This window comes from Dermacentor silvarum, chromosome 2 (genome assembly GCF_013339745.2).
Source record: "Dermacentor silvarum isolate Dsil-2018 chromosome 2, BIME_Dsil_1.4, whole genome shotgun sequence".
NCBI lineage: Eukaryota > Metazoa > Arthropoda > Arachnida > Ixodida > Ixodidae > Dermacentor > Dermacentor silvarum.
The window spans coordinates 49395733-49419475 of NC_051155.1; the positions used below are offsets into that span (position 1 = coordinate 49395733).

At 44.4% G+C, this 23743-nt stretch overlaps 1 protein-coding gene across 1 annotated transcript in view; it reads right to left on the reverse strand.

Annotated features, from left to right (window-relative positions):
* The window catches only part of LOC119441459 (coiled-coil domain-containing protein 149), a 31952-nt gene extending 13676 nt beyond the window's left edge, over positions 1–18276 (reverse strand). Inside the window, exons 1-7 of the mRNA XM_037706076.2 lie at positions 18110–18276; positions 14603–14761; positions 14060–14116; positions 11008–11112; positions 7962–8087; positions 6231–6406; positions 1176–1248 (exon numbers count right to left, since the gene is read on the reverse strand). Of these exons, the coding sequence (XP_037562004.1) occupies positions 1176–1248; positions 6231–6406; positions 7962–8087; positions 11008–11112; positions 14060–14116; positions 14603–14761; positions 18110–18166 (753 nt within the window). The 5' untranslated portion in view covers positions 18167–18276. The remainder of the gene's footprint in view (positions 1–1175; positions 1249–6230; positions 6407–7961; positions 8088–11007; positions 11113–14059; positions 14117–14602; positions 14762–18109) is intronic.
* Between the last annotated feature and the right edge of the window lie 5467 nt (positions 18277–23743).

Here is a 23743-nt window from a genome sequence, read left to right on the forward strand (position 1 = left end):
GAACACACTAACTTGGCACACATGCTTGCGGTAGCTGCCGGCTGGTCGAACGCAGACCCGAATGCTGCTTCAATGGCCGTTAATCTAACCCATACGTATGATCTCGCGACCGATCACTGATGAGGCACATGCCGGTAGGAATGGCAGAAAGCGAGAAGCTTTTCCTAGCGGTTTGCGGCCCGTTATCACATCGGCCAGCGGAGAATTTTTGTCAAGGGCACATAATTGGCCATTCAGACTGTCTAGACTGTTATGCCTAATCGGCGCTGCATCATCAGGTGTCAGCATCTCAAGTTATGGTTTCATACCAAATCAACACAGATCTATTCACACTGGCTGCACGACCTTCAGAAAGCCAACAAACCACCTCACCAATGAAAGGAAGTGTACGGAATGACCTCTGTTCATGAGCGCTATATTTGCAAAACACCGTATACAGTGGTCCCTCATTCCGCACACCATTCGTAGACGCACAACGGTCTGCTCTTGTGGCCCCGAGTGACCCGTCACAAGACTAGCTTTGAATTTACATGGCGGACTTGAAAATTTCACGTGACTTGCGCGCTGATCACCAGCTGCAGGCGGATTTACGCGCAGGGCAGGTGGACGCGGCTGGACGAAAAGGAGGGGAGGAGGGGCATTGCGCAAACTTGCTGTCGAGGCCTCCCGATTTGAGAGCTCTCACACATTGCTACGAAGACAATAAATGTACACTTGCGGTTAGCCTGTCCAGCCCCGCCCATGGCCCCACCCCAAAATGCCCGAAGTACCCAATCGTTAGTCCTGAAAGAGTGTCTTGGTGCAATTGTAGTTCTTGCCGATTCCCTAAAGTAAGCTTCGCCGCAATAAAGCCCTCTTATGCAGTGAAGCAAATGCAAGATATTGCAGTGAAGCACATTAAGAGTGGAAAGGGACCACGGTCACGGAACATAGTAAGCGTCTCTTAATTATATACGCATGCAAGCACCGTCTCCAATCACAGTACGAGCGCCGAGACGTCCAATATCTGTACTGGTAGCCATTCAAAGATGTTTCTATGTTGCTGTAACAATTTGGGCCTCTCTCACTGTTATGTTTTCCCGGCTGCTATGATTTATTGCCACAGTCCCTGGAAAAATGAATCATCGGGGTTCCACAGTAGTCATTTTTGTAGGACATTATGTGCTTCCACCCACCTTGAACTTGTTGAGTGAGGCTGTGAGTAAGGTCTTCTCCTCCTGGACAAGCTGCAGTCGCTCATGCATATACCTGGGACAGAAAAGCAGGGAACAGCCTCAGAAATTTAGCTTGGACCATCTTGTTCGCTCTTTTAATTCTAGGGTGCTTTAAAAAGTGAACATTTCTAATCCAAATGCAGTGATAATGGCAATTCGACTGGTTGTTTCAGAGCACCCTGACAGTGCCGTAAGAGTAAAAAATGGGTACCTATTACAAAAATGAACCAATCTAGAGTGATAATCTGGCTTTATTATCACCACTGGAGCACACCCAAGTTCACAGTAAATCTTCACTAATATCTTACAAGACTTCTGTAGCTCTGCTACAGCGCTTTCAAATGGATAGTCAAAGATGACATTACGAATATATATATGGACTCCAAATACCGAACTGAACAAAGAATGTCCTGCATCTGAAATTTAAAGAAAATGGGGGGAGGGGGGAGAAAGGCAACACAAAAAAAATCCCCCCCCCTTCCTCACCCCCCAATATATACGACACTGTTTAGAAGTCCTTTTGACTTAGCAGTGTTAAAATGAACAAAATTGAACGCTCACTGCAGTCCATGTAAGTCAACCACAGGTATCAAAACACAGCGAGCCATATGCACGGACCTTTTTTTTTTTCTTTTCTTTGTAGCTGGCAGGCTATAATAATCATAGCAACCTTGTAAATTTCACACCTATGGAATGTTTGAGGAAATCGAATATCAAATTCTTGAATTGAATGTAGAGTTAAACCTCGATAAACGACCTTGAATATAACGAAATTCATGATACAACAAAGTATTTAACTTTTCATAACCTCTTGTCAATAAAACATGATATATTTAGAACCTCATTATAATGAAGTGTGTTTATATGCGATTTCCATATAACAAAATTTCACCACCACCAAAAATGAATACCCAGACAATAAATGGAAACTTCTGTGGACTCAAATGGTCAAGTGATTGAAGTGATTGTGTGTGGTACCACGCACATCTACTACTGTAGGTTGCATAATCTCGAGTTTCAGAGACCCGCTGAAGCGAAAGGCAGACGAAGCATTCACTGCCCGCTTCTGGCGCTTTTCATGATAGTGTCGTCCCAGTGTGGGCTAACTCAGCCCCCGCGACGCTATCAGCCACAGGGGCGAGTGGACGCAAAAGCGTGGCTGGCTTTGCTTAATTCGTACCGCCGATGCGATGATATCGTCGACGTAGCATGAAACCATATAATTATTGATTTCTCATTGAAATTTTTTTTTCCTTTGATTGCCCGTTAATTCGGAAAATCTTGTTTGTGGCCCCTTTCCGTGTAAGAAAAACTGATTGGCGAATGTACTTATTTGCATAAATGGCTGAATTTATATACAACGAAATTTCAATATAACAAAGCAAATTGCCAATTTTACCGACTTCGCTATATCGAGGTTTAACTGTACTATGAGAGAGAGAGAAAAAAATTTATTTACAGAAAGGCAGAGAGGCCTGCCTGAGCTGTAACTTGCTCTGGCCTGCTACTCTAGACTGGAGAAAGAGACGGGGAGGAAAAGGGCTAATGAATGATGATGATATGAGGAGGAGGTGTGTACATACAAGTTTACAACGATGTGGCATCTCTAAAGAAGTGCATCCAGTCCAGTGGCTTGTGGAAAGGCTATAGTGGCACTGGTTATCAGGGCTGCGCTGTTTGCATTGGGCTAAGGACCTAAAAAAGCTAGTCTGATAGCAGCCTCTTATCGAATTTTGCAATGGAGGGGACCAGTTTGTGTGGTTCTTGCGCGTACGTGGGACAAACGCAAAATAAAATGATCAAATGTTTCTGATATCTAGCAGTATTCACAATTTGGGCTAATGTCACTGCAACCAATCATATGTCTATAACGCTTCGTGAATGCGACACCAAGGCGAATTCGGTGCACCATGCCTCTTTGGCTTTTTTTGAGCTTGTGAGGAATGCGGCATTTCATTTCTGGGCCCCATTTATGCACTCGCTTGTGTTGACGATCTGGTTGGGTCCAGTGCTCCAAAGTAAGATTGCGTATTACGCAACGAAGTAGGGCATTTGTGTCTGTCCGCGAGAATGGAATGCGTACTTCAGTCGCATTATTTAAAGCAGCTTTCGCTTCAGCGTCTGCCTGTTCGTTCCCTATCACACCACAGTGTGAAGGTATCCACTGAAAGGTGATAATATGGCCATTTCTATTTGCATGATCGAGAAGCTCTGTGATTTTACAGTCATTGAATAATATGGGCCCCGCCTGAGGACACAGTCAATGGTTTGAAGAGCTGGCTTGGAATCGCAGAATATCGTCCATGCGCGAGGAGGCTCCTTGGAGAGAAATCGAAGTGCCTCCCGGATAGCAGCAAGTTCTGCGGCAGTTGATGTTGACCTATGGTCTAGTTTAAACTGCCGTGCGACGATCATATGTGGGATGACAAAGGCTGCAGTGGAGGCATATGGTGTGACAGAGCCATCTGTATACACGTGTACAGTATCTCCGTACTCTGCATAAATGTCACACAGAGTAAGCTGCTTGAGGCCAATGGATGCAATGGATGTCTTTTTTGTAATTCCGGGAATCTGCAGAGCAACAAACGGTTTAGGCAGAACCCACGGGGGTATTATCGGAATACAGTCGGGAGAAAATCTTGACGGTAGAATATTCTGATGACGCGATAGAGTCCTTGAAAAGCGGCAACCTGGCTTTGTGGCAGGGAGAGAAGACAAAGGATGGTGTTTGTGTCGGGTCAACACGCGGAGGTACAGTCGAAGAGGCTCGCAGATCAAGTATACAGCAATCGGACAAGCACGAGCTTCCGGTATAGTTCCATTGGTTGACGTGCATCGTGGGAGGCCCAAACATGTGCACAATGCTTGAGCTTGAATGCTCTCCAGCGTGCGCACACAACCAAGTTCATGCTTGAGAGCGCCGGCATACTGTACCGTATATATCCTGTGAATAGCGCTTGGTAGAGTTGGAGTAATGATGACTCCGAGGGGTAACTGTGCTACAATTTACTCTGAGCTTCTCCGCATTCCACACGGAATAATGAGCTTGTTGTCGCTTCTGTGAAACATGCAGTGCCCTTTTCAACTTCGTTCCCCTTATTATCCTGTCATGTAAAGCTTTTTGGCAAGGCAATCGCAATACGGCCTTGATCACAGCACTGACTCACGCATCAGTGATACCATGTGACCCAACCGCCAAAATTTCACGACTGTTATGAGGTGCATGTGCTTCCTTCCCAATGGAAAGACAACGATGATGACGAGGAAGAAATACACGGGCATGATCATGCAACATGACAGGGAAGATGTCATGACAGAGAAAGAAGAAACACCAGAGAGCCTCGTGTGTCAAGCACAGAATTACGAAGCGGCACCACTGCGAAAGGAGAAACTGAGAGAGGAAGGCAGCAGTGGTGGAAAGAGCAGCTCGATCGACGATGGGTCTGGGCTCCTGCCCATGCCTGGTGCTCCTCAGCCTGCTGCTCAACGTTTAAAGTCTTCGGGGTGTCCAGTGGAGCACTAAATGCAGTCTCCCTGAACTTGGTGCTCATTCCTAGCGTGCCCTTGTCCTGTCACAATGCCTGGCCCCCATCTCCTCTTGGATTACCGCAGTCACGGCAGACACTGGATGCCCGCGTCAATCCAGCCATGGAACTTCCCGACACAACCAACTGAACTACGGTGATGTGTGAACATTGGAATTCTAGTCACATAGTTTGCAGACTAAGTCAGGACTTTGTACCTAAGTGTTTGTAGCTTATATCTTATTCACGAGTTATGTTTGGAGACTTATAAAATGCGTGTTTGTGTGTGCAACACAGGACGTACGTTTCATCTTTGCTTTCTCAATTTGGTTTACATTTTATAGATTCAAGAACCTTCTACGGTGAGAACATACCTACACCGTGGCAGTGACATAAAGTGATCAAATGTAAACAAATCCTATGCCAAGAAATTTCGGGCACTTTCTGAATCTGTCACATGAAAGGATGTTATAGTTCATGATTTGTTGAGCATTCGAAGAGTTGAGGCATCGTAACATGCTTCCAGAGTCAATGGCTATCTAACAAAGGAAAAAAGCGAGACAAAAATGTTGTGCCAGTTCTCTTAAGTTGAATTAGGGTTGCTTTCTTTGTTCTGCACTTCTAAAGGCATACCACCAAAAGATAGACGTATTCTGTTATATAATTGTTAAAAAGTAATCAACTATCTTTCGAAAATCACAAATTCAATTAAAAAAAACATTCTATAGTTGTGGTACACTTTTTTGAAATGCAATAAATCTAAATGCATATTGCAGAAATTGTGATCATATGATGACAACGACACATAATGTGTTAAGTCAGAAGGCTGCAAGGAGAGGATGCCACGCTCCCATAAATAGCATTGTCATTGGAGTGTGAAAAGGTAGCATCGGCAAGTTCCTTCTGTAGAAAAACCTAATAAAACCAACCAAACACAATTCTGTTCTTCATGTTCAAATGCAATGTAATTGCTTTTCATTATTAGAGGTTCACTAATAATTTGTGAGTTATTGGCTGAACATAACTGAATGTGGCTTGGTGTGAGCATGGCAGCCTCACTCATCTCTCCATTTTTAAATAAACGCACAACTAATGCAGAACCTTTCACTTGCTTGCACAAATCCATTCTCAATGTTCGCATAATATATTCCTCTAAATGCATTGCACTGTAAGTATCAGCATTGTGAAATTCCTTGCTTGTGTCCATGCGTTTTCAAATTTCATTCTAGTTATAAAAGAAGAAGAAAAAAGCGCCATGTGAATGGGCACAAATGATTGTCCAGCAATCACTTTCTTAAGCTGCACATGCGCCATTTGAATCCATCGAATGCCACGCTAAGCCTGGAACCAGTCTGCCTTGACAGCCATAGCATGACAGCACGTAATCAACGGCTGCTGTCACCTGCTGCTATAATGCATACAGCACTGAAGTCGAGTGGCACATGATGAGCGGTCTCCACAACAGCGAAGAGAAAGCCATCAGGGTGCACACCTGTTCTCCATGAGCAAGGCATCAACGTCGAGCGGCACGTAGTCGGCACCTCCACGCAGGGCATGGTTCAGCTGCAGGTTGAGCCGGTCCACCTTTTGGCGGTACGCGTCCCCTGTCCGCACTAGTTCCTCCTTCTCGTCCAACACTGCCTGCAGGTCACCCTCCAGCATGGAGCACTGTAGGGACAGTGGATGACCATGCAATGAAGAACAAGGGAGGACAGACCAGATAGTCACATCTCGATATAATGAACACGGATATATACTCATAGAATATAACAAATTAAATCTAAAATATTCTTTGCCGATACTAGCATGATATTTCTTATTTTCATATTTCATTCACCCTTATATCTAATATTCGTTATAAGCAATGCATGGTTATAACGAATATTGGATATAACAAAGTCATTTCGTGTCAGATACAACTTATGATAACAAGATTCGACTGTACAGCTTTAGGTAAACGCTAAGCTGCTACGAGAGTAGCCTTGTACTTCACTGCAATGTGCACACTGCCCTCTCCATCTTAGGCACGTGACAAAAGATGAGACAAAGTGTGGGGATTGTGAGTTCAGCACAAACGGGTGTGACTGCAATGCAGTGGTGTAAATTTACCTTTAAATGCAACTTCACTGCACATCGATTCATACTGCCGTGAAGTCGCACCTGAAGGAGGAACGCGCATATGTGCGTGCTCTGTGCTGCCAGAGAGGCCATAGTGACTATAGATACACAAAATTGCTTCCCCCCCCCCCCTTCCCTGAGCTCACACCTTTTGTGGGATACATACACACTTTATTAATGATGATCTACCTCTGGATGCAACACGCAAGCGGCAGCAAACTCAGACCAGCAGGGACTGACGAGCAGCACAGTGTCTTTAGATCACAGTGACTCTTTCAGCAATATGGCTGTTGCTGATTTCAAAGCCTGCTGTTAGAAACCCGTCAGAATAAACTTGCTCAAAGAAAGTATCTGTCTGGTGTCCTTTCACCATCAGGTTTCCAAGGGCATGATCATGGACCGACAAATGAAACTTCTCCACAAACAAAATTTTTTTCGTTAAACTTTACACATTAGTAAAATCATAGAACGAGCCTGAATTTGAAAAGTTACGAAAAATTATGGAGAGTTGGGAGGTATGCCTATCTCACTGTGCCTGAGTTAACGTTATGATACAGACACCTGCCCTAGTATGCACCAATTTAGCATGCCAGTACTAAGATGAGTAAGTTGTTCCTGGGCATTTATCTTTCTTATGATGCAACGATCTCGCTCGCTTCATGCTCGCCTGATGGTGAGGCGTAAGCATTCACGTCACTCGTGGGGGTCTGCTAAGGGCATGACACGTGTGCTCTTTTGCAATTCTGTTCTGGTTTATATGGGTGAAATTGGCTGGAATTCATTACACTGCAGAAATTTAACTGGTTATGAACTCCTTGGGTGACGGTCTTCAAGCTTTGCATTAGAATCATAATCGTTTCACTCTTTTGGTTAAAAAGTTAATTAGCCTAATTTTCACAATCACATTTCTAGTCACTGTCTCAAGACATTTTAAAAGGCGTTCCTGTACGGTAAAGACAATCTTATGGAAATCACCCCCCCCCCCCCCATAACATATTTTCATATTTCAGGAATTTCGAATGCGCTTTCTGAAACACCGTGCAAGTGGCCCTGTGGTTGAGGCCTCAGGCTCCGGCACCAGAGGGTGTAAGAAGGGGCAACTCACCCTTGCCTGGAGCAACTCGAGCTGTCGCACCAGCTCCTGGCGGTCCTGCTTTGCTGAGCACTGGGCGCATGGATCGGACACACGGCGGCTGCTGCGTCCCTGCTCCTGCAGCTGCTCTCGCAAAAGCTGCACAGGGGCACACACATTCAAAGCCAAGTATCGTGAGCAAGCCTAGCTGTTAATTTTAACCATTCACTCTACCGCCTAACCTAACATAAACTTTTTAACTATCGGATAAATTGTGCCTAGTCGAGGGTGCCTCAATTTGCATTGAGCAAAGGAGTCTTAGTGGTTCATGAAGCCCCAGCTAAGTGTAACTGTAAACTTAAGTAGGCACAAGTGGAAGGTTTCATTTTTGTGGTTATTGCTATGAATATAGTTCCTTGCAAGATGGGTTCAGTTGCCAGTTGGGCTTAGTGCAATAAGCTAACAGTAAAAAGTATAGTTCCCAGCTTGCTTGTCTTAACAACAGCAAAATTATTTTGCAATTACAACAGTATATTGGCTCTCAAAAATATTTTGTAGCCCACACTGTGAAATAAAATGCAAACATCTGTTCATGCTATGGTCCGCCTGGCAGAACGAAAAATTGCCACTGTCTGCTTACCCAGTCAGCGGCAAAAAAAAAAAAACAAAAAAAAAAAAAAACAGCTCTGCGAGAGAAGCAGGCTGTTAGTGCTTTCAGAGTACAATTACACACTGCCACTGAGTACAGTGACCTGTTATCAAATGGCAGGTGTGAAAACACGGACACATGTAGAAATGAATCGGCCAACACAGATGCCAACTATCAACTGAAAGGTCTCACAGTGACAGAAAGTAAGCAAGATGCAAAACTTACCAGTGCATGCTCAATGGGAGGCAGCACCAACCTTTCAATCATGTTCACGTGCGGGCACTCAAACTAACTGTTTAGAATTCAGAATTTTATTTTATTAGTTCCGAATTAATGGAATTGCAGCATACGATATACAAAACCACATCCTAAAGTCAGTGATTATATGGACCTCCCACACTCCAATACTATACTGTCTGCTAATTCTGTTCTGTTCAAACATAACAATTACGAAGTTTCCCTTATGGTCAATACATGACACATCATTAATAGCAGTAGGTAGCATGTTGCGTAAGCCAGCCCTATGTTACCTTGCATAAAGAAGAATAGTCGTGCCTAAACAGTTTGTATCTTTCACGAGTGCCTGCAAGTGTCGATGATTGATGAATTGGCACTGCCTTCCCTTGAGTATGTGAAAATTACTTTTGTGTCTTCCTTCTTTTCCACCACAGTACTATCTTTCAGTTAATATTTGCACGCCTGCTTTTCCTACCAACTAGGTTAACTTTCAGTCCTTCTAAACAATGATCTGTGTTGTTCTAAAACTTTACAAGAAGATTTTGTTAACCGCAGCTTCTCCGCTGTTAAATATCACAAGATTATATATTTCGGTCTGCATAATTTCCTTTGAAGTCGTTGCCTGCTTGATCTGTCTGGAAAAAATAAATAGAACTATCGTTTATGCACAAATGAGCCACTGTTTAGATGTGTACTGGCTGAGTGAACTTGTGGGGTGGTAGTTGAAATGAAAGTTTGTTTCATCTTCTCCCTTTGATTTCACAAAATCTTTTCACATTAGTCAAACATGAGCGAAACACAAGTGAAACATGTGTGAAAGCATCCATGCCTGCACTCATCCTGCTGCACCAACACAATTTTGTTGTTGTTTTTTCAGTCGCTGACAAGTGACAAGACCAGTCCCACGTGTATGCAGCAGCCAACTCGTGTGTAATCAGTGGTCCTTCACTTTTGTTTTTCCTGACAAAACAGGCAAGTAACAGAGCCAAGAGTCTTGTTGAATGATGCGGACAAAAATATGCAATCTCACTGACAAATGCGGGTGCAAACAAAGTACAGCTATAAGTGCAAAATATTCGTCGGAAGTTGGTAGAGTAAAGATGTAGGTCACAGTATAAAAGATCAGCAGACCAGCAATTCTTCTGGCTCTCAATTCATGTACTGCAATACCAGGAGGCTCTTGCAATACACTGCCATCTTCTGAAGGACTTCTTTGCGAAGCACAAAATGTTGCTGTCGTCCACTACAGTATTGCTCTGATATCTACTCACAGATACTACAGCCAGCTTTTCCAATTGCCAGCAACAAAGATGATAATATATATATATATATTTTTTTAGCTTTTACTAAACAAACCACGACAATTCCAATATTTAATTTACGTAATGATGTGGACAACAAGATGTGATCGCTGCAAAATTTGAGCCCCAAAAATCTAGATTTGAACGTAAAGTACTTCTTCAGTGTTGAGATAAATGTGCCAGTCACTGGCACATCGTTATACATAAGTAGGACAGCTCATGCCTCTTAAACTACTTTGATCAGGCTTAATAATTAGGCTTGGCAACTAATCGTGGCATAATAACACTTCGCATGGCCTTCTCTGCTAACAGGTGACAGGAGGTGTTCACACCCCCAGATTTCACACACATGAGTGAACTGTTGTAAGCATGTAATATGCCAGCCAATTATGTATAGATGGGGCCCTTTAGGAGAAGATTCATCCAGAAGGGCTAGAAGAAAATGTGCACGCTCACTACTCTGCTCTCCACAAGGTAAGAAAAGGGTGTTCAATAGGTGGCAAAGTGAAGGACTGCATTTTCAACATTCTCATTGCACAAAGTGTCCCAAGCAAACATACTGAACATGCGAGTAGGCACTTGTGTCCGTCGCTCTGTTCCCATAGCATGAACTGGAGCACATCAAACCCCAGGATTTGAGCAAGTTAAGGAAGCACAAGTGACAGATTGCTGGCTGCATTTCAACCTGCGGCAGATCATTTGCTGGCGCACTGCTTAGCTGTGAAATACGATGCAAATGTTGGCATTAGAACATAGGAATAATAATTTACTGTTCTTTGTGCTTTTGCTTCAGGTATGGTGCATCAGCTTGCACGATTCTTGCTGCTTTGCACAACTTTTTCTCCGTCATTTGTGTGTGTGTGTGTGTGTGAAAATACGAGAATTCACATGCCTTGCCATCTTCAAGAGACTCCCGGAGTTTCTGGGTGAGTGACTCGTTCTCAGACTGCAGTTGCCGGTTCTGCTCCTTCAGGTCACATAGTAGCTGTGCCAAGCTCTACAACCAAAGGAGAAGTCAAAAAGATTACTTTGACTATGCACATATTAAGGTAACCCAGGGGCCATACTTTGAAAGTATTCTTTTTATTTTGTTCGTTTCTCATCTTACGCTTCACTGAACTGAATGGTGAATCCAAGTGATAACAGCAAATGAAAATGAACAGGATCTTCACAAATTCTGGTCCCAGTTTTTAAACTGCTTCTTTTGTCCGGAAAACCACGTAAGACAAGTACAAGCAAAGAGCGGTGTCACAAAGCATTGCAATTCCTCATTGTACGATAGCGCCAAGTACCAAGTGTAGTCAAGATTATGGACAGAGGATGAAAATAAGGTGCCATATGCATTAATTAACTTAAACTGTCCGTAGAGATGGTACAGCTATATATCTAGCATATATGCCATCAGGTAAATATAGGCCCAAGTATCCCAACAGACGAACAAGGAAATAATTTTCATGCAATCCTCTACATGCAGGAGGTGGCAACAGTAAATGGGGCAAGGCCACTGAAGATGAAGTGCCCTTAGAAAGCCCGCCTCAAAGAGGCACAGTTCCGCACATATTTTGATGCATTCAAGTACGAAACGCTTGTCGTGAAGACAAGAAGGAATGCAGAACAAAATTGCCCCCACACAGTCAAGAATAAAATGTTTGCCTCAAAGCAGCACTATATATACCATATTCTTCATTGAGAAAACCAACGTCCTTGTTGGATATGGTGGACATGGATATATGCACGTGCCCAATGTGTGTGCCATGCATGTCAAGCATTTGCATCTATGGTTGGTGACAAACTGAGAATTCAGTGCAAGCTCCTCCGACAAAAACCTGCTCCCTGTGCCTCCATGCTTTGAAACATAATTGATGCCAACATTTTTGCCTATATGCAAAAGCTGCCTAATCGAAGCAAATTATTTGTAAAAGCCCACAATTTGAATTTCTTCTCTTTCAACCTGTTGAAGCAGGTTTTTCTCACCCTCCAACCATTGTTGTTCCCCACCACTTACAACAAAGGATGTAGCAATTTCGCCCGTCTTTATCGGAAATTTATGAACCACCTTGCACGCACTTGTTAAACCTTTCAAAGTGGACAGAGAGCCAAGAACACCACCACTATTCTCACATTGTTTACATGCAAGCATCGAATGTGCACACAACATGCCGGCAGGGAGGCACAGCCTCTTGTCAGCAGTTAAGCAATAAAGCAGGTGCTCTAGACTGAGCAATCATGGGTGAAGCAAGAAAGGCACATGCTTCCAAGGTGACATAAATACAAGAGGAAGAGAGAGAGAAATGAGGTGGGAAAGGCAAGGAGGTTAACCAGAACAGCTGGTTTGTTACCCTGCACTGGAGGAAGGGTAAGGAGAAGTGAAAGATGGAAAGAATAGCGGAGAGATAAAGCAAAGGCACGAAAAAAATACTAGAGGAGTTGGGGGATGTCTGTGAGAACTACAGTCTCTCTAATAGGCCACTCGAACGTAAAAACTTCAAGAGTGCCTTGACCAACTTAGGCTGGTGTTCCAGGAATGTCTGCTCCGAAAGCAGCCTGTCATCAAGACGGGCCAGCGTGGTCGCCAGTGACTGCCCACGTGTGCTGTATTGTGGACAACGGCAAAAAACGTATTCAAAAGTTTCCTCGCCACCGCAGTGGTCATAAGAAGCACAATCTTCACTGCACCAAACAGCAAGTTCTAGAAGAAAAATTGATGGATGTGGAGTCAACTCTACCCCTTACCATGCACACAAAAGTCATTACAAGACACCCGACAACTCCTGCTGTCTTTCAGCATGACACACAAACCTGTTTGAAGGCCTCAATGATATAAGCAGTCTTCCACTAATTCGAATATGGTTAATTCAATAATTCGGGGAATTAGATCCTGATCAAAGGCCGGTGCCCACGCATTTCTACGGGCCCAACTTTCGTTATTTGAATCCTAAAATTGGCCTTCGCTTGATAATTCAAGATTTACCCATCAGCGAGCACATGCCTGCCCCCTATAGTACCTTAATAACGATCCCTTCAGTGGCAGCATCTGTCTTGACAGAGCTTAAATGACAGTGAATGCATTGAACAAACGTAATCTCCAGTCGAAAATGCCTATTTTCGACATGCCCTAGGAAGATTTTGAAGCCATAACTGTAGCTCACAATGTCTGATTACGATATTTACACGATTCTAATACGCTTATTTTTTTTTTAGAAAATTGGGAAAAAATTGCCTGCGCGGTGATCAGTTGTATATGAAACTAAAACTGACTTCGCGGCATTCGTATGCTTTACCGCATACACAAGTGTACTGCACGAAGCTAACTTAAGAAACCGGCCACCATTGTGCAACACATATCAGACCCTTGCCCTAAAGAATCGGGTGCACATAAGATTTCTACTTCATTTAGAAGCTTTAATGTCCTTTCTATGTTAGTTTTACACTTTGGATGTATAGAATGTGAGCGTGCGTTTGCTTCGGGGGAGCGTTTGAATCGGGCAAATGCTGCCAAATGAATCAGCAGTGTGTTTCTGCATTTTTTCTGCATCTTGATCATTTCAACCTGCTGGATAAGTCGATAAATTTTGTTTATCCCACCAGGGTCCGAATTAACGGAAGTTGACTGTACTCCAAAAAGTTGGCCTTTAGAGTGGCATCACAGAAATGAACAAATATAATTGGCTGGTGCACTTAAAGAAGTCTCTGAATTGGGCAGTGGTGGATTTTTTGTTGTACCCTCAAGCTGTCACTAACTATAGGCCCAGGCAGCTCCACAGTTACTGTGTCCAAGACTGTGGCCAGCTAGACCAGCAATAAACCATGTTCACCTGCAGGCAGTCTTGTATTATGTATATTCTTGCTTCCTGAGTGCAGCCAGCTTAGGGCTGTGCATAGTGACTTTAGCTACATGGTCTTGGAAAGAGCCTGGCAGTATTGAAAATAAAAATAAAACTCACCTTCTCAGTCTGGCCCTTGAGGTTCTTGCCGTCGTACACACTTGCTATTGTTGGACCCTACAAAAAAAGTTCAAGCCCACGGCATTCATATATATTGCCATTTTTTAGAGTTGGAGGTTTTCAGAGTAAAGCCTGCAGACAATATAATGTCCCCCCTTTACATTCATGACATTTAAAAAATGTCACGTGAGTTACCATGCAGTTTAAAAGTTACAATGAACCAGCCTTGCTACGAGCAAAGACAGGGCATCGCCATGTCACTCAACGTGCAAATCTGCTTTTACGCAAGCTAAGTGGAGGAACAGTCAAACTTATATTTAACTTGGATTTCTTTCCATCTTCACTGGACCATCTTCTGATGTGACAACAAAATACAGGGGCTGGGTGCACGCCTGGGTGCACAGCGCACATGTACCCTACACAGATAGCAAGGGCACACAGATTTTTTTTCTGCAAATTTACAACTCTGTCAACTTCTGAGGGCACTTGTATGCTCTGATGTGCTAGAAACAAGCCCCGCAAAAAGACCAAGGGCAGACTAACCCAGGCCTGGAGGCGTCTGCGTAGCTCGCCGTGACGCTCACGGAGCTGGTCAGCCATAAGCTTGAACTGGTCCCGCTCGCTCTGGCACTGTTCCAGGTCACGTGTGAGGATGAGAAGGGCCTCTGCCTTGCTCTCCAACCGACATTGCAGCACGCCCATCTGCAGCCCCCAGGCATGCAGGTTGCGTTATGTCACACAGAGTGCAAGAGCTTCCGTGTTAGTCAGGTCACCGACAGAATAGACATTAACTAGATGTTATCCTTCCAGTTGGAAGCATTTACCATTAAAACTTTTATTGCGATAGCAATTATATGGACACTTTCACCGGATTTCTGCCGTCGGCGTCGCCGTGAGGTTCCGTATAGATAAAATCTTCGCCGCGCGCCGTATGCCCGAGCGGAAGCGAAGCGTGCGGGGACGCACGCTGTCACGGAGAGCGAACGCACTCAATCTTCCACACGCAAGCAAGGAAAGCAAGGAAGCGGGAAGCGAGCGCCGGAGGGAGCGGGGGGGGGGCGCATTTCTACTCTGCCAACAACCGCGCTCGTCCGCACCGTCTCTTATCTCCACACGGCTCTGACCTTTATGCTCCGTGCATTTGCCGCTCAGTTTCCGTTGAAGCGATAAACCGCACGTACCTTCACCCGCTGCGACGTATATGCGCTTACTGCCAGCGTTTTGACAGTCGTTGTCTGCAGTCATTCAGTGTGATCTATTCATGTTTGTTTGTGCGCGCTCACACCACAGTTAGTAATAGTCGGGCCACATTTTCCAACGCACGCTACACATGCAATGCTGCCCGGATCGGCAGTGCAGCGCTACAGGTGTGTCCCTTCGCACGCGCTGCCCACGGGAAGCGCTTCTCATCAACACCACCGTTTCACACGCGCCTTCTCGTGGTCATCGAGTGTCTCTTCATGTCGGTCTACTTACGGCGCAGCACACCTGCTTACTTAATCAGCTCATGTTTACTACAATTCACATTGCTACCAAAGCCGCTCACCTTACTTCGTATGACATTGCTGTGTTGCTATCGCATTCATTGCTTCGCCCTTAGGGCGAAACTGTGACATTTTTTTATCAGTTGGTCAAGTGGGTTTCATTCCTCAAGCAACAGGGCCATGAGAAATGTCACTACAGGGAGCTCCGGAAGCTGCTTTACTAAAACGAGTTAATCAGGGATATCAATGGGAAATATTTTGGTTTCCAAGGACAGAGGGAGGCAGACAGGAACAGCCGGACTGAAGGACATACATTACGCATGAATAGACTGGTGTGTCTGTTCATAGTTGCCACAAAGGAATGGCACCATTGCCTTGGTCACTGTGAATACCAAAACCGAGTGTGTCTGTATATGTTCTCATGGCACTTCTAGTCATATATCTGTTTCAGCCCGATCAGGACTGTAATGTGGCATTTATTAATATTCTGCTTACGACCATACTTGTTAAACATTAGTTATTTCAAACAAGATGTGTGGTCCCAGGAAGGAATGTGATCTGATGGTATGTGCTATTCTTTACACATGTGAAATGAAGATATTTTTTCATAAAATAGGTGCCCTTTGTTCACCTGCTGCTGACACTATAGAAACTGAAATGAGACGAGCTGCACTTTCATATGGATACACACGACTGAAATGACTCAACTCTTCAGGCTGCAGTCACTGAATTACCTGTACAATACAAAACAATACAAAACACATGCATGAAAGGGTTTGTACCCCTTCATTTTATATTCATACAATCCAGTGATAAAATTCTTCAGCTGTTCAGTCAAAGTTACCGAGCATCACCGTCCTCACAGCATGTGAAAGTGCATTTAGAAAAATTTTCATTGTGATCACAATCACAGCCCTCAGGGTACCCATATACTTATATAGCCTCTCTAACTGCATCTGTAGTTTATTCGATGATCACGCTTGCCAGTATTCTTTAATATGCACTGAGGTACCAGTCATTAAACCGTACAGTTTCACAAAATAACTGCCACCCACAATAAATCTCACCTCAGTGTCTGATCTCAGTGTCACAATTCATGCTTCATGGTCTGGTATTCCTTCATTTACTCGAGATTATTATTATATATTACACTGCTCATATGATTCCATTACAATATACACTAAAGTAGCTGTTTTGCTGCTTTGGCTGTATGACATCGGCCACTTTGAATTATACCATGCTAATCCCCTTAAGCCCGCCTCTCTATCTCAAATTTTGCAGGTTACCTCTTTCTTGCATACAACCTCAACTCCTAGGTCCCCCTAAAGTGGCTGTAACAATTTTTCAGACGACTGTATTTCTATGTCCAGTGGTTTTTCTAGCAGATAATTTCTCACATCTGGTCCTGCCAGCAGCACCAGAGTGATAATTAAGTAAGTACATACTATAATATCACAATCGTTTGATAGTTCTGACATAATTCAATACAGTTAAGCACATAATTCGATACTAAAAACAAAAAAAAAAAAATGAGAGTGACCACATAACCTGTAATCATATGTACGTACATGTAGAGTCTAGATGTTAGTGGCACATATATCCACTCTGGGGGATTGGCCAATAACTGGGTATAGTTCAATATATCAATAATCATATGCCAGTTGCTTCTGAAATCTCGGATGAACTTTTGTTTCTGTTCCTCAATGCCAAGCAATGACCCAATGCTGAAGCTACAATTAAATCTTGTGCATACAGTATGGTACCCTAAAAATCGTGTGGCGCAGTTATGATTGTCTAATTCTGCTGCAGTATAATTGCCCAACTTCACTGTAACTCCGAAATTTCATTCGGCTACGCGCGCTGTACGTAGAGTATGTATTTTTTCAAATTTTACTTCATTCGACCTGTACCTTTTATGCGGGCTTTCACGCACCAAGGATCCCGGCTATATTCAACACAAATCGAGCTACATGCCAAAATGGAAACTCCTATTATGTTAGAATGTCGCCCCGTGGCACCCTGCACCGGTTTATAATATGTCAATGCGAGAAGGTACACAGGCAGTACCGAAATTCAATGCTTTGAACTCCGGCTTGTGCGCGTGTCAACGAGCATCAGTGTGCAGCTGGGGAGAGCGCTCAAGCCCCATCGCATTTAAAGCTAACAGAATAATTAGTACATGTACGTGTATGAACTTTACGGGTACCTAGCGCGCCGGCGCTTTGTTCCCAGACATGTGCGCGGTGTCTTCCGTTAATTCAAAGGCAGCGGCACACACAAAAGTAGCAATGCACCATTGATCCGCGCACTGCAGATACACGCAGCCTTCTCGATCTCACGCTACAGTTAAAAGATGAGCGCTAGATTGCAACAAACGCGCGGTCTTCCAAGCACACGTCCCGCACCTAGCTACAAGCTGTGCAATACTCCGTGAGTATCAGTAGCGGCAGCTGACCCGATCGTACTCGCCAATGCCAGTCGTGACAGTCGCAGCTGTCGGTGTCGGATGTGTGCGCCGGAATAGCGTCGGTACGCGAGGCCGACGCCCAGGAAAAAGTCTGCTCACCTCGCTGACTAGTTTCTGGTAGTCTTGTTCGAGTTTTGCGTACTTGGACGACGACATCGCTCACTGTCTCTTAAGTTAAATGTGCCGAACACATAACCGAAACACACCGTCACTTCTCACAGCTGTACGCGCGGACAGCCGCAGCGCGTTGCAGCCAGGCGCGCCCACACACACAACGCGACAACCGGCAACACTGGATATCCGAAACTTGCAAGCGCCCAAGATATCAAGGGAGTCGCAGTTAAAAAGCCTATCATTCGTGCATATGCATACCTAGAGAATTTCTCTAACTTTCCGTTACGACCACGCATCTTGTCGAAACCTGCATGTGCTTCAGCCAGCGTTCGATTGATAGTGATGAACACGGTTATGAATGATCGAAGGCAGCTGCGTCACCGTAATGGTCAAGCAGCAATGTGCAATTTTTTGCTTTGTTCTTCCAAAGTAAGGCGCGTAAATTTAAAACATCAGTTGCGCAGCCATCGACGAGTGTACCTGTCTGCAAAAGCTTTCCAGTAATCTGCATTACAATGTAATACGTGCGGTGCGCGTCGCTTCAGAAGTCGAAGCAGCGAAAATTTCAGACATCAATGATTACATCCACTGCATGCTCTCATTACTGTCCATAGTTTTATATATATATAACTTGAACTAACTGAAACCTTGTCACACAGCGAAACAAACGAACCACGTATCCTTCTCGGCTGAGCTCAGATTGCGACAAATGTAAGCTGCTCTTTTCCAGTAACAATAAAGTAGATTTAGGATTGACAAAGAAAGTTCTTACGTATTGTTCTTGAGGCTTTCAGAGCTCATAGGAACCTATCTGTTTTGTCTAGCACGCCGCCGAGCGCAGACTCGCTCTTGTGCAAATGAATCAATTACAAACGAACAGCGAATGTACTGTACGTACGTGGTGCTTTAGTATCTTCGTTTCCCGTGAGCGCGCTGCGCATTCATGCATGATCGAGCTCAAAATGAATTCTCCCGTGAGAAAAGGTATGGGCACAGAACACCCATACAAACTGGGATTCTGGGATAATGCCGATTATTTTCTCTGCCTATTAATGTAACTTGAAATTGAGGACTCCAATCGAAACTTGTTGAAAACTTGCTGCAGACTCATCAATTTAAGTATGTGCGTCTGCATTACGAAGAAATTTAGTTCTTTCGGCCAGACCGTGGTCTCACGGGCTTACACATAGAATAAAGAACCAACTGGTTTACATACTAACTAGCTCAGTTCTCAATCTGTCGTTTGCAGCGCTGCTACGGTAGCACTGCTAGGGTATCAACACTGCAGTTCCATTAATAAAGTCGCGAACGATAAACCTAAGGAAACAAAAAAAAGAAAAAAAAAAGCGGTGGTGATCAGATTGAGCTAGCGTGAAAGGCCTCGTGAATAATACTAGGATGGAAATTGGCAATGCCACGACGACGCTGTGCAACACGCTGTGTATCGCGAGAAACACCACAAAACAGGCGACGAGACCAAAACTGACGGCGAAGGCACGGAGGCGAGGCGAGGCCGGCAGGCCGGCGCGGCTATGCTTCCCGCGCCGCGAGCGGTAGCGCCGTATTTCCCCTGGTGGCATCGGTGCGCAAGGGGGTCACGCGCGCCTGCAGGAAAGCGCCGCCGGTATTCACACCTCCCCTTCTAGCCACCCTAGCACTGCCAAAGGTACGAGGCGTACACATGCAATATCCTTGCGCAGCGAAATCTAGTTCCGGGCGTAATTGGCTGAATAATGACAGGATTAGCGTATTTGTTTTTTCTTGGTACAATTGACACATTACAGCGATACGTGACATAGTAGTACATTTGCCCATACCTGTCGTATACGGCGAATCCAGTAGCCGCTGAGCAGACGACGTGGCGCGGATGAACACATCTCGAAGGGCATTCAGCGTTCCCCTTGGCTAGGCAGCTAAGAAGTCCTGCGGCTTCCACAGCAAATGCGAGCAACTCTTAAAATAAGCACTAAAAAATATCAAATATTGTGATCAGAGAACTGTGATCAGAGAACAAATATTGTGATCAGAAATACGTACATGGTCAAAAGCTTTTATGCACACAGCGCGCAGCTTTCCTGCAGCGGCAGTTAAAAAAAAAAAAAAATTAATTATGGGGTTTTACGTGCCAAAACCACGATCTGATTATGAGGCACGCCGTAGTGGGGGACTCCGGAAATTTGGGCCACCTGGGGTTCTTTAACGTGCACCTAAATCTAAGTACACGGGTGTTTTCGCATTTCGCCCCCATCGAAATGCGGCCGCCGTGGCCGGAATTCGATCCCGCGACCTCGTGCTCAGCAGCCGAACACCATAGCCACTGAGCAACCACGGCGGGTAGCGGCAGTTTAGAGAGAGAGAAAAATGCCTAGCAAATCTCAATAAAGTACTATGTTCATTTAACAATATTCCCTATTACAAGCCAAACAGATCACTGGTTCATGCTTTCGATTCGCATTTAATTGAGTGACCTCACCCGATGCAACAAGCTCATTCTTGTTATTTGTCAAGTGATTCATTCAGGCTACAAGGTGTTTACTTTCTAGGATTTCAGTGACAAGGTCTAGAAACTGTGAATGTGCTGCGGTGGAGATCTATACTACAAATTTAGTAACTGCGGGGTTAATTTTTTTCAAAACGTTTTTATAGTGTCTTAATCTTCTCCCAGAAAGAGCTGTGCATGACAAACCCATAACTGTAAGAACAAACTTCAGATATCAAGAAATTTTCGCAGTGATTTGAAATGTGCGCGCACCTTCAACAAAATCAGCTATCCATGTTTCTTCAACGAAATGATAACATTGAAAATATGTTGGTACATGGGAGTATGGTACAAAATTGGCCAATGAAAATGAATTGAACAGTCATGAAACAAATGAAAAAAATAAAACCGCCGATGTCCTCTGTAATCTACAGCTTTGATTCATGTGGTTCAACATTGTAACAACACAGGGGCTACATGATGTGCCATAGCGTCGGGCTCCAGAATAATTCAACCAAGAGGTTTTTTTTAACAAGTACTCAAAACGCGATACAAGTGTTCTTGCATTATGGCCCCATAGGAACGCAACTGCACTTTGTCTCTGCAGCAGAATTCCGTTCTCTGCATCAACAACAGCTATTGAACATGGATCACAGGAGACCTACAAGTGCCAAGCCCAATGTCAAGGCTCCCGACGACCTTATGGACCTGCTGCACCATATAGAATGCAGGCTAACGAAGAGACTTTCATTTTTCCGAGTAGAGATAATCTTTAGCAAGTGTGCAGAGGTGCATACCTGGCGATCGTAAAGCTGGCAGAAATTCCAGTTGCTGAGCCCTCGCGAAAATGACATTGCATAGTCTTACAATTTTCGTACGTCCTCAGATGATTGTTCAAATGATAATAGTAATAGGGAGTCTGAAAACGATGCTAGACTAGGGGAGCTTGTTATGCTGAGCATATCGCCTCCACTCGATGAAAGCTGGAGGGCCACTAGACAGACTGAACCAGCAGCACTACATATAGTACTATTGCACAGCCCCTTGTTGGTAGGCTGTCAGGCATATCTCTACAAGCCCCAGTTAAAAAAAAAAAAAAAAAAAATGGTGAAAGGCCTACGAATAAAGTACTCCCCCCTAATAGCACGACTTGCAAAAAAAAAAAAAAAAGTCATAAGAGTAATAACATGTGCAACAAAAGTGCTAATCCACAAGCTCTTAATGCATAATTTCAACTGCAGGAGATGCAGTAATTGCTAAAAGAGTTGCTTTTACTGGTAATTGACAACTTCATTGCGTTTTTCTACAAAAATAGAGCGTGCTTCGACATTTAAAAATGCTGAAGTGGAGTTATTAAATCAGTATTTCCCATAATGTCACACAGATTACCAGTGAATTTCTTTGCATTATTCACGTAAGGAAGGAAGCTGTTTAACAGGCCTAGTCAGCTTACTTTTCCTTTTGTGGGGACTCATTTGTACAATCTGCCCAATATATTGTCACGACCAAAGAAGACTGTGTCGCAGGACGCGAAGAACAGCACACAGGACGACTGCACAACAACAAACACAAGCTCTATATTCAAGGCCCAAGATGATGATGATGATGATCCTTTATCATGGCTCGCACCCAATGAGGGGGATAGGCCAAGAATCGGGCGGCAGAATTGGCGGCGCCAACTTTATCTTCTTCAGAGAGGGGCATGCTTGTGCTCGTGTCCCTCACTTCGATCGTTGTCTTCTTTGGTTGTGACAATATTTCCCACAAGCACAGCATTCACACTTCTTCAGGGAATGAATTAACAAAGCTTTATCGTTCGCAAGTGATGTTTTCCATTGGACGGCTGCCGACACAGTGACAAACTGGAACAAGTCAGCCGATTTCAGAGGCCCCATCACACGACAAGTTATTTAAACTGGTGAGCGAGTGTCTTCAACAAGCTACCATAAGACGACGGCGGCGCATAGATAAACCAAACCCTGATCTTAAGCTCTTGAGGTTACGCGCCTGTCAACACCGTGCTTACAGGAGAGCGCAGCGCTATAAAAGAAGCTCCGATTGGATGGTGTATAACCGCCTAGACGCAGTCATACGGCGGCACACAAAACTATTTTGTCGAAAGAGTTGGGCAGCACTGTGTAGTTCGCTGCATACGGCAAATGGTTTTGCAAGTGTTTGGCGAATACTGAAGGCTCTCCGCACTCCTGAGATCTGCAAGAATCCAACTGCTGCTTTGTGCATAACGACTGGCCGGACTCCGAAAATTCTTGCGGAAACATTTGTCAACCTTTTCGTACCTCCTATGTCAAGTGACAGCGCAAACGATGACTTTAATCCTCTGACAAGTCAGAACAACAAAACGCTCTCCTGTGGTCCAGCCTGCCAGATGGCTGAAGCAGACTTTAATTCGAGGAGCTGCATCACGCGCTCATCCTCTCCAAACGTCACACTGCCCCTGGTGAAGACGGTGTTACGTACCAGGCGTTACGAAACATCAATGAGGCCTTTCATCAAAATGTCTTGGGCGCATATGACGAAGTGTGGTGAACATCTCTGATCCCCAATGATTGGAAATCATCTGTGGTGATACCAGTCTTAAAGCCCGGCCGCCCTGCAAAGCACCTAATGTCTTACCGGCCAATATCGCTAACTTCTAATGTTATGAAGCTGATGGAACAAATGGTACTGTTTCGTCTAGACGGCAGGCTACAAGAGCTTAATTTCTTTCCTGATGTCATGAGCGGCTTTCGTCGTCACCGTTCAGCCCTCGATAGCATAGCAGACCTCGTTTCATCTCTAGAGTCTGCTCGAGAAGACAAGCACTCTGTATACATGCTCTTCCTGGACATAATGCAAGCTTTTGATTCGGTTCCCCATAAGGCACTTATTATCGCCGTTATGAATGCAGGAATTTCGGGTCGACTGCTTCATTTTGTGCATAACTTACTATCTGAGTGCCACATGAAAGTGCGCGCTGGAGGAGCAACAAGTGATTCTCGCCCTCTTAAGTGCGGTGTACCGCAAGACAGCGTCTTGTCGCCGCTTCTCTTCAACAGCGTACTTGCTGGACTTCCAAGCCGATTGCCTCAGGAACCTGACTTTCCAATATGCATAGCAATCTATGCTGATAACATTGCACT